General features: G+C 63.8%; 2 protein-coding genes and 1 long non-coding RNA gene across 3 annotated transcripts in view; 1 reads left to right on the top strand and 2 right to left on the bottom strand.

Moving 5' to 3' along the window:
• LGI4 (leucine rich repeat LGI family member 4) overlaps nt 1-3,893 on the top strand; it is a 9,112-nt gene extending 5,219 nt beyond the window's left edge. Inside the window, exons 7-9 of the mRNA XM_012775065.3 lie at nt 1,813-1,977; nt 2,060-2,565; nt 3,149-3,893. Coding sequence (XP_012630519.1) covers nt 1,813-1,977; nt 2,060-2,565; nt 3,149-3,463 — 986 coding nt within the window. The 3' untranslated portion in view covers nt 3,464-3,893. The remainder of the gene's footprint in view (nt 1-1,812; nt 1,978-2,059; nt 2,566-3,148) is intronic.
• LOC142861080 (uncharacterized) lies at nt 789-2,155 on the bottom strand. The gene is made up of 3 exons (XR_012912452.1): nt 1,552-2,155; nt 1,389-1,451; nt 789-1,244 (listed from the first exon to the last, which is right to left on the bottom strand). It is a non-coding gene; the product is annotated as an uncharacterized LOC142861080 (long non-coding RNA).
• Nucleotides 3,894-4,719: 826 nt separating the features above from the next.
• On the bottom strand, nt 4,720-10,323 carry FXYD3 (FXYD domain containing ion transport regulator 3). Its single transcript, XM_012775073.2, has 8 exons — nt 10,210-10,323; nt 7,931-7,982; nt 6,483-6,515; nt 6,347-6,370; nt 5,498-5,572; nt 5,384-5,420; nt 5,030-5,067; nt 4,720-4,918 (listed from the first exon to the last, which is right to left on the bottom strand). The coding sequence occupies exons 2-8, from the start codon at nt 7,968-7,970 to the stop codon at nt 4,899-4,901; spliced, it is 267 nt and encodes an 88-aa protein (XP_012630527.1). The 5' UTR covers nt 7,971-7,982; nt 10,210-10,323; the 3' UTR covers nt 4,720-4,898.
• Between the last annotated feature and the right edge of the window lie 2,889 nt (nt 10,324-13,212).

Below are 13,212 nucleotides of genomic sequence, written 5' to 3'. Positions count from 1 at the left end.
GCACTGTTGTGCAACATCACTTATGTTTACTTTCCTTTGGCTTCTCCATAAACACAGGTGGGTGCCTTTGTGGGTGCTGGGCAGTGGGGAGGGGGCAGCATGACAAGGACAGCCTGGGCCTTGCCCTCACGGAGCCACCATGCAGGGGGAGGCAGACCCACCTCCAGACAGCGACTGCCCAGGATACGTTATTGGGTGGAGATGGGGAGGGACAGGCAGAGGGGTCGGGCCAGGACAGGGGACCCGGGGGACTACGGGAGGCCCAGAGCCAGAGCCACTCGGAGGGACAGGAAGGGCTTCCTGAAGGAGTGGACGTCTGAGTTCCAGCCTGAATCTGGATCTTGACACAGATGCAATTAATGCAATAATGGCAATAATTATTAGCCAAGCGTAACACCTGTTTTTGGCCCGCGGGACTCACGGGAAGAGGGGATTTAATTTAGGGGCTGCTCTTGATTTAAGTTACTCAGCAAACATTCACTGAAGTCCCCTCTGCAGCCAGCTCCATGAGAAGTGACGGCCACACTGTGGTGACAGACGCAGCCCTGAGCTCTGGCCTCCTGGACTTACAGTCCCGGGGGCTTGGGGAGACAGACGTTAAATAAATAACCCACAAATAAATGTACCCTCCCGTTGTGACAAACGCAGGGAGTGATGAGAGATTAAGGTGCTACGGGAGCCAGAGGAGGCTTCTCTGAAGAAGGGACATTAGATCTGGATCTCGCTAAGCGAAGAACGGAGGGAAGGGCACTCCAGAGAGAGGGAACAGCATGCATGGTGGCCCCGAGGCGGCACAGAGCCTGCCCTGTTTGAGGCTCAAAAGGCGGCAGGTGTGGCTTTGGACAAGTGGCTGGAGGGACACAGATGAGGTCAAAGGTGTCAGGGACTTTGAAACCCACAGAGAGGAGAGAAGACTTTATTCTGAGGGCCATGGGGAGCCAGGGAGGGTTTTAAGCAGGAGGTGATCTGATGGCCGCTTTTAAAAGATCCCCTTTGGCTGGACATCCTTGGTGGTTTGGCTCGTTGCCTCAACCTTGGCAGCTGGAAACAGGGCCCGGCAGGTAGAGTGACATAGTACCACCGGGAGTCAACGCCTGGCTCCACCATCAGCAAGCTGGGCAGTCATGGTACAGAAGTTGTCGTTAAGGCTGAGCTGCGGGTAACAAGGCTCAAAATCCCGCAAATTGAAGACAGCAGAGTCCGAGACGAGCGGTCCAGGCAGCAGGGCAGCCCCGGGCATCGTCCTTATTGTTGAAAACAGGTTGTAGCATGTCCACATGCCAGACCAAGTCCAGGACGGGCTGTTTTCGCACAAGCAAGTGAGGCGAACATAACACCCATCACTCCTGCCCCTGTCCCCCTGGGAGCTTGGGCTCGAGTGGCCGCACCTGACTGCCGGGGAGGGTGTGGGCACAATGTGGCCTCCAGCGGGGCAGTTCCAGTCCCAGTTCCTGGAGGACGGGAAGGATGTATTTTGTCGGGCAACGGGCTGCCTTTGCCACTCAGCCTCGGTTTCCCCACCAGTAAAGGGGAGGTAATAGCAGGACCTACCTCCCAGCGATACTGTGACGTGAACTGACAGACGCACTGTTTCTAAGGGATTGTTCGGTGACGCCACACAGCGTGGAAAACAAGGGTTACCGGGTCGCTGTGAGTTAACACGGCTATAGGTAAAGATCCCACCTGAACGTCCCTACTACGAGGAGAGCACCCAGGGTGGCCCTCGCTTCCAGGACGAGCAAACCGAGGCTCAGTGACGAGGACCCTCGGGGCCCCCCTGGGACCCGCCTGACGCCCTTCTGCCGCCCCCAGAGCTGTCCTGGTTCCAGACGGTCGCGGAGCCGGCGCTGGGGGTGGAAACCTTCTCCTACCAGGGCGAGCCCCACGTGGTCCTGGCACAGCCCTTCGCCGGCCGCTGCCTGGTTCTGTCCTGGGACTACGGCCTGCAGCGCTTCCGGCCTGCAGAGGAGCTGTCCGGTGAGCCCCCTCCCGGCCCGCCAGCCCGCGGGGGTTGGGGGGGGCCCTGCCTGGCGGCCTGACCTGCCCCCCACCCCCACAGCGCCGTCGGTGGTGTCCTGCAAGCCGCTGGTGCTGGGCCCCCGGCTCTTCGTGCTGGCCGCCCGCCTGTGGGGCGGCTCCCAGCTGTGGGCGCGGCCCGGCCCCGGCCTGCGCCTGGCCCCCACGCAGGCCCTGGCGCCCCGGCGGCTGCTGCGGCCCAACGACGCCGAGCTCCTGTGGCTGGACGGGCAGCCCTGCTTCGTGGTGGCCGACGCCTCCAAGGCGGGCAGCACCACGCTGCTGTGCCTCGAGGGGCCCGGCTTCTACCCGCGCCAGAGCCTGCACGCCTGGCGCCGCGACACGGACGCCGAGGCCCTGGAGCTGGACGGCCGGCCCCACCTGCTGCTGGCCTCGGCCTCCCAGCGGCCCGTGCTCTTCCACTGGGCCGGCGGCCGCTTCGAGAGGCGCACGGACATCCCCGAGGCCGAGGACGTGTACGCCACGCGCCACTTCCGGGCCGGCGGGGACGTGTTCCTGTGCCTGACCCGCTACATCGGGGACTCCATGGTGAGGCGGGGCCCGGCCGGGGGGCGGGGGGGGGGTGCAGGGGAGCGGGCGGGGACACGGCCCTGCCTGCGCACCAGACTGTGCACGCCGGCCCTCCCTCACGCTGCCCTTTGCCCTGCGACCCCGTCCCAACACGGACACCCACGCGGTGCCCCTCCAGGCTGGCAGACTCCGAACCCGCCCCCGTCCCCCCAACACCGACACCAGCCCCGAGATCCCGACTCCACAGCCAGGCTCTGGCTCTGCAGCTCCGGGCACCCCAACACCTAACCACGGCCGTGCCCACCCACACCCTGACACCCCGAACCCCGCCCGCCCCTCCAGCACGCTCTTTCCGGAGTGGGGTGCGGCCAGGGGAGAGCCCTGATCTGACTGGGAGGGGTTGGGACAGAGGGACAGAGGGAGGGGACAGAGGGACAAGACGTCTCCGAGGCTGTGGCCCGGGCCGCTGGGCGGTGCTTTCTTTAGGAAGATGAGAACGTGGTGGGGGTCTGGGGACCCGCAGGCTCCTGTCCCCGAGCTGCTCAGGGTCCTCGGGGCCTCCCGGCCGCCAGGCCCTCCCTCACCCGCGGCCGCCCCCCAGGTCATGCGCTGGGACGGCTCCATGTTCCGCCTGCTGCAGCGGCTGCCCTCCCGCGGCACGCACGTCTTCCAGCCCCTGCTGGTCGCCAGGGACCAGCTGGCCGTCCTGGGCAGCGACTTCGCCTTCAGCCAGGTGTTCCGCCTGGAGCCGGACACGGGGCTGCTGGAGCCGCTGCAGGAGCTGGGGCCGCCGGCCCTGGTGGCCCCCCGCGCCTTCGCCCACCTCGCCGTGGCCGGCAGGCGCTTCCTGCTCGCCGCCTGCTTCAAGGGCCCCGCGCAGATCTACCAGCACCGGGAGACCGACCTCAGTGCCTGAGAGCCGTGTGGCTCCGGGCTGGCCCAGGGCGTCGGGCCTCCGGATGCTTCCGCGGCGCTTGTGGCCACGGTCTCGGCCTCAGCCCACGGGACCCTCCAGGCCGCCCTTCTGGATCCGAAGCAGCGTCTCGGCCGGGGCTCCTGCCGGGGGCACCTTGCAGGCTGCGGCCCGAATGCGTGTCACCGTCCCCTTCCGCTCCCCCTGTCCCCGCTCCCCCGAACGTGTTGAGAAGGGGACAGCGCTCCAACCTCGACAGGTGGAGGGACACCCGCCTCCCTCACACCTGCTGCTGCTGCCGGGGTGCCCGTGGGTCCCTCCCACGAAGGTTGGGACCTGGGGAGGCGTCTCGGGAGCCCCGGGCACCACTGCCGGACGGGCGGCAGGGGAACGGCAAAGTGTGTGGTTCAATAAATGCTCTGTGCACCGCCTGGCCCATTGTCACAGGGACACGGACAGGGGGTCTGGTGAAGGGCACGGGGGAGGGCCGGGTCTCCAAGCAGTGCTGGGTTGCGGGGGAGGCAGCCCCAGGGAAGCCACCGGCAGCCACTGTGGGGGCCCTGAGTGTGGGTTTGCGATTACTGGGGGGCCCCTTGGGGGATGCTTGAGGGATGGAAGGGCCTGATTAGGGGACTGGTCGCCGGTTTACTGTGGGTCTCTTCTTGAGGTCATGTCTCAGAGCATTAGAGGAGACATTTTGGGGTGTTTTGAAGAGTTTGGGGCGTCTTACGGGTTGGCTCGTGGGGACACCTTCGATGCCTTCTTGGGGACCGGGAGTCTCAAAGGAATCCGAGGCTTGGAAGTTCTCACAGCACGTGGCCGTCGAACAATATTGGAGGAGCGTGGGGACTTATTTGAAGGTCTCACAGGGACATTTGGTATCTGGAAAGGTCTCATGAGAAAGGGGTCTCGGGGGGTACGTGGGAGGGTCCTGGGGCCTTCCGCTGTGGTCACAGCTGTGCGAGCACGTCGTCCTGGCACAGGGCCCTGCAGCCTGATTCCCTGGGATTGTCCCAGTGTCCCCCCCCTCCCCCCGCCCAGTGTCCCGGCACTCCCTGTGGTTGGAGCTCGCTCTTGCTCTCAAAGTGCCCCCCCACCCCCACCCCTGTTCGACCACTAGAAACCCTTGAACTGCGCGCGGGGCTCTTCCCAGCAGCGAAGTTCAGCTGCCAGCCTCTGTGCCACCCGCCCAGGGCGCGGCCACCTCCTCCTGGCCCCCCCAAACCCCAACCCCGCGCACACACAGGGAGTCAGGGGGCTGCTTGGGCCAGAGGCGAGACCGTTTTTAGATTACAACTTGAACAAAGAGACCCTCCCGTGAGAGGCGACGGGGTCTGGGGACAGGAGGGAGAATTCCAGCCTGGAGCTCCGGCTCCTGCGCAGAGCGGGGACCTGGGGACAGAGACAGGCTCTCCACGCCCTTCCGGCTGGTGGGTCCTCAGCAGTTATGGGCCGAGCCTGGGAGAGGCGGCAGGGTCAGCGTGCGAGGGTGGGTTGAGTTTCTTTCTTCCCAGCGTGTGCGTTTGCACGCACACCTCATTTCCCGTGTTCCCGCTGTCCCTGTCTTACCTGGAGTGATGAGTGGCGGAGCGTCCCCCGAATGGTGGCTAGGGAGACAAAGGTGGTGATCGCCACACCTGCCCCCACCTGCCCCCTCCCGCAGGACTAGAAGATTCTCAGCTTGCCCACACGCGGCTTCCTGGCTGGTTTTCCATCGAGGGGTCGTAAGATCCCAGGGACCAAAGCATTTCAGGATTTGGAGCCCACTGAGGACTACTAACTACGAATGATAAACCCGGGAAATCCCAGCAGCGGGAACCGTGTGGGGCCCAGCCTCGAGGCCCGGCCTCTTTCTGTGAGATGTCCCCTGAAAAGTGACTGCCCAGCATGAGGCGGGCATGCCGGAGCCTGCACCCGCCTTACCTGGGCTTCTGCCTGAACTTGCACTTGCATTTCCCACCTGTTGGGGAGAGGTGAGTGGTCAGGGGAGGGGACCCTGGCCCTGCCCCCCCAGCCCCCGCCGGCTCCTGCGCTCACTCATGAGGACGATGATGCCCACGGCGCACAGAACCGCCGCGCAGATGAGCCCGCCGACCTGGAGGCTGTGCCAGTGTAGGGGGAGAGCAGAGGGGACCTCGATGCCAGCCTGGGTCCTCCTCATCCGCCCACCCCCCGCCACCTGGCAAATGCGCCCCGAGCACCTGTGACGTGCAAGGTGCTGCCTGAGAACAGGCGCTCACGTTCGAGTTCACGCACAAGCAAGCTCACGCGGAGGTGAGCCGTCTGCAGAGGAGTGGGGGAGGGGACAGAGGGCAGCCCGTCTAGAGGGAGCGGTCAGGGAAGGCCCCTTGGGGGAGGCTGTGTCTGAGCAGAGGCCCGGAAGGAGGCGAGGGAAGGGGCCGTGTAGATCTTTGGAAGGGACCGTCCCAGCAGAGGGGGCAGCAAAGGTCCGGAGGCTGCAGCCAGTCCCCTGTGTCTGAGCATCAGAGAGGCCGGTGTGGCGGGAGGGAGGCCAAGAGGGAGGCCAGGAGGGAGGGCGGACCAGCAGAGGCTGGAGGCCCGATGAAGGTTTTGGTGGAACGGCTCACCCCCTCCAGGAGGTTTTCCCAAGTCACGCCTCCCCCCAGCACTTGACTTGAGCGAGACGATGGCTCCTTGTGGCCTGTCCTCATCCCCCCCACCTGTCTGACCCTCTCGCTGCAACAGAGCCTTCCCAGGACCAGGCTGCCATCTCTCGTCCCTTTAATGCACCGCGTCTACCACTCGATGCCCCGATCCGAGTCCCCAACCCTGCCTCTGTGTCACCCACATCAGACCCTCACCCAACCCTTGGCATGGAACAGCATGTGGGGGCTGCGGGAGGTGAAGCGGGGCACCGGCTCTCACCGTAGTAGAAAGGACTGTCTTTATCTGCAAGGAAAGAAAAAGGAACATGGACCCGGGACAACAGGCGGGGTGCCGGGGTCCCAGGGGAGGAGGTGGGGTGGGATGGGCGGGGGGGGGGGTGTCCAGTCTGACTCACCTTCCGGGTCGTTGGCGTGCAGGGCGGGCAGGCCTGGCGGGGAGAAGCGGGGAAGGGGGGAGGTGGTGACGCTGGCTTAGCAGGGCCAGTGGAGGCTCCGGGTCCCCTGGGGACGGCACGCCCCACGGTGGAAATGTGGACTTGCCCACTCAGCCCCGCACCTTTGGGTCATGGCAGCATTTTGCCGCCTTAAAATATAGGGCCTAATCTGGGAGCGTTTGGGCCACTGTCTGGTCCCATGTCCCCAGTCACACACACGGCTAATCCATGCGTCCTGCAGAACGGGGCTCTTTCCTTGGGAAGGCGAAAGACGGCGTCAGTTCCCAGCGCCCCGCTTCCCCAAATCCGCTCATCCTCAGAGCCCATCTTCCCGATTCGGCTGCGTCCACACCCGCCTGTCCTGGCGTTCGCTAGTGAGGCGCCGCTACACGCTTGCGCACGCTTCACTTAAAAGTGCAACTTGGCATCGCTACCCTGCATGGCACACGGCCTGCCCGGGGTGACGGGAAAAGAGAAACGCGATGAAAGCGGAGGACGAGGATCAGATTCTGGTCGGAAGCAGTGGGCCGGCTGCCTTAGCTCCCGGCCTAATCTCTGCTAAAGGCGAATTAATACTTTTTAATTACGTTTAAAGCAAATACACATGGGCTCACTCCGCACCGGGCGCTGTTCTAAGTGCTTTCCAAATATTAGCTCATGCAATCCTCTCAAGGGCTCCATGGGTAGGTGCTAGCCTTCTCCTCATTTTACAGCTGAGGAAACTGAGGCACAGAGGGTTTTGGTGACTGTCTCCCAGTTACTGCTGGTGTTAGGCAAGACACAGCGGCACTGGGCTGAGCCCCATCCTTGGCGTCCTCAGAAGACATACCGAAGAATGGAGAAAGGCCGGGCGCGCTGGCTCACGCCTGTAACCCTAGCACTCTGGGAGGCCGGGGCTGGAGGATTGCTCGAGGTCAGGAGTTCGAAACCAGCCTGAGCAAGAGCGAGACCCCGTCTCTACTATAAATAGAAAGAAAATTAACTGGCCAACTGGAATATATAGAAAAAATTAGCCGGGCATGGTGGCGCATGCCTGTAGTCCCAGCTACTCGGGAGGCTGAGGCGGGAGGATCGCTTGAGCCCAGGAGTTTGAGGTTGCTGTGAGTTAGGCTGACGCCATGGCACTCTAACCCAGGCAACAGAGTAAGACTCTGTCTCAAAAAAAAAAAGAGAGAGAGAGAGAATGGAGAAGAGGGTGACTCTCGGCACATGAGCTGCTGCTGTAAGAAGCCCTGTCCTGGGTCCCTTGAAATCACTAGTGTGACACTTCTTGCCCACAAGGATATCTGTCCCGAGAGACGCACCGGCTCCCCAGGGGAGGCAGAAAAGGACGTGAGAGAGGCAGGAGGCTTGGCCACCACCGGGCTGGGGGGTCCCGGGGAGGAGGCCGCTCCGGGACAGGCACTCACCTGCCAGGAGGAAGAACAGGCTCAGGGCGGCCTCCTGCATGTCAGCGCTGGCCTGCAAGGGACCAGGGGTGGGTCCAGCGTTAGCAGGGCCACCGGCCCACCAGGCCCTCGCCTCTGGGCCCACCACCTGCCCTGCCCCCAGCCAGGGTGCTCAGCCCCGGGGCGGGAGGTGGCGTGGAGACTCGCTGGGCTGAGAGAGAGGAAGGAGCCCAGGAGTGGGGCGGGGGCTGGGCCAGAGCTGAGACCTGACAAGGGAGCGGCTGGAACAACTCCCTGGACAGGACTGTAAGCCCCCACAACCAAGTGAGGGGGGCACTGCCCGCTGTCATCCTCATCACACAGATGGGGAAACTGAGGCTCTGAGAGGGGAGAGAGAGTAGGTGCCAGGGTCGCCCGGCCAGGAAGCAGGATTTAACCCGGGCCTGCCTCCCCAGCAGCTGCTCCCACTCAGGCCTTGGGGTGTTTGGGCAATGGGGTGCTGGCAGCCAGGTGGCGGGAGGCCCGGTTCTGGGAGCGGCTCCCACGGGCAGCTCAGAGCCTGCCCGGCCCTGCCCAGCTCCCCAGGCCACGGGCTGGGCGCTGGGCCTCGGGGAGGAGGAGACATCTCCAGGCTGCGGTGGGGGTCGGTGGGGGGGGGCAAACTGGGCCTGGCTGCGGCCACACCCCCATCTCTGCCCCCCTGCCCCCACCCCTCCCCAGCCCCTGACCCACCCTGGGCCCTGCCAGGCTCCCTCTGGCAGCAAACACTCCCCTCTCCCAGGTCGGCTTCCCTGCCTGCCTGTGTAAGGAACGCTGTCCCCCCCCCCCGCCTGGCACAGCGCCGTCCCCCCCCCCCCCGCCCCCGTGCGCCCCTGTGCCCTGCCCTCTCCCTGTGCCCTGCGTGACCGCCACAGCTGGGGCTCCCACTCGCTGCACCCGCCACGCTGGGCTCTGTCGAGTGACCTCGCTGATTTCACTCATTTCAGCCCCTTCCACCCCTGCGGTCACGGATGGCAGAACACACGCCCAGAGAGGGGACAGCAGGGTCCCCAACCACCGTTCAGGTGTTTCCCGAGTGTTGGCGCAGACTCCTCCCCTCCACCTCCCTGTGCCCGGGGATCTTCAGCATCCGGGCGAGTCCAGATGCGGGACGGGACTCGGGGGCTTGGTCTGAGCAGCCGCGGGTTTGCAGGAAGACAGCCCAGAGCCTCGGGGGGCACCCTTGGGGCACTCAGGACCCCAAAGAGCGTTGGGAGGGCTGGAGCGGGCAGGGCGGCACCGCGGTGCGGGCACAGGTTGCGGGTGGCCTGCCTGTTGTCTAAAGCCACCTCGGGAGACTGTCACCCCACAGTGACACCAGTACTGGTGGTGACAGCTGGTGCTCACTGAGACGTCACCCCACGACAGGCACTTTCTCAGTCTTCACGCTTATTCACGCGTGTAACCTCGGCAGCTCCACGGAGCCCGGTGACCGCCTGCCCAGACTACTCGCCACTTCTCAAGCCTCTGTCCACAGTCCCTCCAGCCACTCCCGGCCTGTGAGGCCCCCATCCCCCACTCCCATGACATCACCCAGCGGCCGGCACAGGAGACTGGTGGATGGCGTCAGCCTCGGTGGCCTCTGCACCACAGTCTCCCGCCCGCTTTTCCGGAGGCTGCAGGGGGCTGCCGGGAGCTGGGCGGCCGCCCTCACCCCTGGGCGCTCCTGCAGTGCGGAGGGGGGATGGCTTGGGGGGGCAGCCCCCCTCTGTCTGCGACCCCCTCTGCTAGGGGCGTGTGGCACACCCCTCCCCTCCGTCACTGAGCCCTCCTGACCCGCTCCGGGTTGTATGGCTGCCCCACACAGCTCCAAGCCCGTCCCCCAGAGCTCTCCAGAACCCACGGGCTCCCAAGGCCTGGACACCCCCATCCACCCGCTCTTCCCCATCTGCCCGGAGGCCCCCAATCCACCTAGACACCCCTGGTCCACTTGGACACCCCCTTGCACCCAGGCACCCCCAGTCCAGACACCTCCCATCTACCCAGACTCCACCAGTCTTTCCAGACACCCCAACCCCACGTGGGGGTCTCAGCCTCACCCCAGCTGGCTCGCCCAGTCCCCCGAGAATGACGGGGGAGGGTCACACCAGGGGAAGGGGTTTTCCTCCAGTCTCCTGCCCCCCGGAAAAGCCCTTTGAAGGGGGAGGACTCTGGGGTCTTGGAGAGCAGCGCTTCTGTGTGGCGGGGGCAGTTAGGGGGTGGCCGGGAGAAAGTGGGAGCAGAGCCAAAGCGGGCTTGGCGGAAGGGGGCCCGGCGCTCACCTGTGCGGCTCACCGGGCGGGCAGAGGTTCCGGAGATTCGGGGCTGCCAAGCCGGAGTGCAGCCTTTATCCAAAGCTGCCACGCCCTGAGCAAACCTGGGCAGGTAGAGGACAAGTCAGGCTCCCCAAGGCTCAGGCCTCCCCCACCCCATTCCTGCTCTTAAAGAGACAGCGTCACCCCCTCCCCCACCCCTGGGGCGCAGAGGGCTCCCTGGGGTCACCTGAGGCCACAGCAGCCTCAGGTGCGGTGCAAGTTCAGGGTGGGCTGAAACTTGCCCTCTCGGATTCATTAGGGGAGGTGCTTCCTCTAATCTCCTGTGCCCAGAGAGGGACCCGGAAGGGGGAAGGTTCTGGGACCCTTAACAGCAGAGCCTCTATCTTGCAGGTCCATGCAGGAAGGTGACACACTGGTGTGACAACCTGACTTCTTTCACCTCGTGCTTTGCTTGGGGGAAGGATTGCTGGCAATTACGTGAGACTCAAAGTCCCCTTCCAGGCCATATCTTGCTGTCAGCATGGCTTGAGGGTCAAAGATGCTGGTATGACCAAAGTCGGGAAGTGAGGGCAGGGGGAACATGGGGCAGAGGCCGGAAGAGTGAGTAGGGGTCAGGTGGGGGCCGTGGAGCCTTAGACCAGGCCGTAAGCCCCGCCCTGGGAAACTGAGGGCTGGATCCCAAGCACCAGCCCGGGCTCCTCCCAAGGGTGCAGGGAGCCAGAGGCCTGGGTCTCCGGGGTGGGCGCTGGGTGGGGGGCTGCCTGTCCCCCCACTCCAGATGCAGCCCTGTCCCCTGCAGCTCCCCTCCCGCTGCCCTCTTCTGAGCCGCCTCCTGCAGGCGTCCCTTCCGCTGGGGTCTGTGCGGGCCCCCCATGGTCCCAGTTGGGGGCTCCCCCTCCCCTCAATTCCGCCTTCTCAGACAGAGGGACTTTTGTCCGGGGCTGGATGCAGAACAAGGCGCCTTTGAGCGCCTGGAGGAGGATTGGGGTCACAAGGAGGGGCAGGGCCAGAGAGGGGTGGCTCTGTGGCGGCCACCAGCTGGACCCAGGAGACCCCCTGCACCACCATCGAGGGGTGGGCGGGCCGCGGGAGCCAGGCGGGCCGGGGAGAGGGAAAGGGGCTCAGGTCGAGGCTCTGCTGGGGCCCGGCCTGGGGGGCAGCGAGAAGGACCCCCTACTCCTCACTGGGCAGGGACGGGGCAAGGAACACCCGCCCAGCTGCCTGCTGTCCTGCCGTGCTTCCCTGGGGCAATGTCTCAGCCCCAGGTCTTGGACTGGGCAAGACCCCCCCATGCCCCACCCACCCCACCCTCGCCCCATCAAGGAGGGGCCGTCCCCAGAGGAGCAGAGAGGGCCCCCAGGGTGGGGCTCACAGCAGGAGGTGCAGGGGGAGATAGGAGCAGAGGACAGGGAGGCCCGGGAGCAGTCTAGCCAAGGGGGTCTTTGTGTCTGTGCGGACAGCGTCTGTTCCCCAGGTCTCCGGGAAGACCCCTTGGTGGTTTGGGGGGGTGGCATGGTGTCTCCCTCTGCTGGGAGTGTTCGGAACTGCAGGCGTCCGAGAGCCCCCTGACTCCGGTGCTGATGGCCAGGCAAGAACCGCAATGAGTGCAGGACAGGTGTGCAGGACAGGTGTGAGACCGTAAGGCTTGGAGGCAACGGGTAAGCTGGAGAGCTATCATCCTAACAAGACCAGAGCAAACCTCTCTGGGAGATGCTGAGATATTACCCAGGTTTCGTGGAAGACAGTTTTTCCACGGATCTGGGGGGTGGTTGGGGGGAGGGGTGTCGCTGCCTTGGCGCCACCCCATGTCATCAGGTTTTGGATTCTCCCAAGGAGCGCAGCCTGGCCCCCTCGCTGGCACACGCAGTTTGCAGCGGGATCCTGCAGCTGGGAGGGCCTGATGCCGCCGCTGATCTGATGGGGTGGGGGCAGGGCTCGTTGGTGATGCAGCGCTGGGGCGCAGCTGTGGGTGCAGGTGGGGCTTCCCTAGCTCACCTGGCTCCTGGGGGCTGCAGACCGGTGCCGGTTTGTGGCCCCAGGTGTTGGGAACCGCAGCTCTGCGTGGTTTGAGCTGATTGGCGCGGTATTTCTAACAGATGTCAGAAATCAGAATCTCTAAGCAGAATTCCCGATATCAAAAGTTGGCTCAGGCCGGGCGAGGTGGCTCACACCTGTAACCCTAGCACTCTGGGAGGCCGGGGTGGGTGGATCGCCCAAGGTCAGGAGTTCGAAACCAGCCTGAGCAAGAGCGAGACCCCACCACCACCACCCCCCTCGTCTCTACTAAAAATAGAAAGAAATTAATTGGCCAACTAATATATATGGGAAAAAATAAATTAGCCGGGCAATGTGGCGCGTGCCTGTAGTCCCAGCTACTCGGGAGGCTGAGGCAATAGAATCAGTAGGATTACTTGAGCCCAGGAGTTTGAGGTTGCTGTGAGCTAGGCTGACGCCACGGCACTCACTCTAGCCTGGGCAACAGAGTGAGACTGTCTCAAAAAAAAAAAAAAAAAAAAGTTGGCTCAGATTTAAAAAAGAAAAATTATGTGGGTCAAACAAAACACATATAAGGGCTGGTTTCCGCCTGGGGGAACCACCACTTGGAGCCTTCCGACGAGCTCTGAGTATGTGATCGCAGTGGTCTTGCATTCTGACGAACCCATGAGGGCTTATACCCAACCCAGACCGAGGATAAATTCTCTCTAGGTTGGACCTGAGCATGCCAACATGCAGATGTGTGTTGGGCTGGGGCTGGGTTTTGTGGCCAGGGGGACCCTGAGACCCCCGTGTGACAGGCACACTGAGACCCTCGCCAAGGGCCGTAGGGAGTGGAATCCACGCAGTCACTTGTGCCCTGTCGGGGTCGGGTCCCTTCTGGAGTGAGCCTTCCTGGCCCAGTTCACTTTGGTCATATTTTAAATGTGCATATATATGATACATATTTTATACATCGATAATATGGATAATGAAAATATTTGGACTATTTCCTTCATTTTGCTTCTGAAATCA

The sequence above is a fragment of the Microcebus murinus genome, chromosome 16 (genome assembly GCF_040939455.1).
Source record: "Microcebus murinus isolate Inina chromosome 16, M.murinus_Inina_mat1.0, whole genome shotgun sequence".
NCBI lineage: Eukaryota > Metazoa > Chordata > Mammalia > Primates > Cheirogaleidae > Microcebus > Microcebus murinus.
This window is presented reverse-complemented; position numbering and strand designations above follow the sequence as displayed.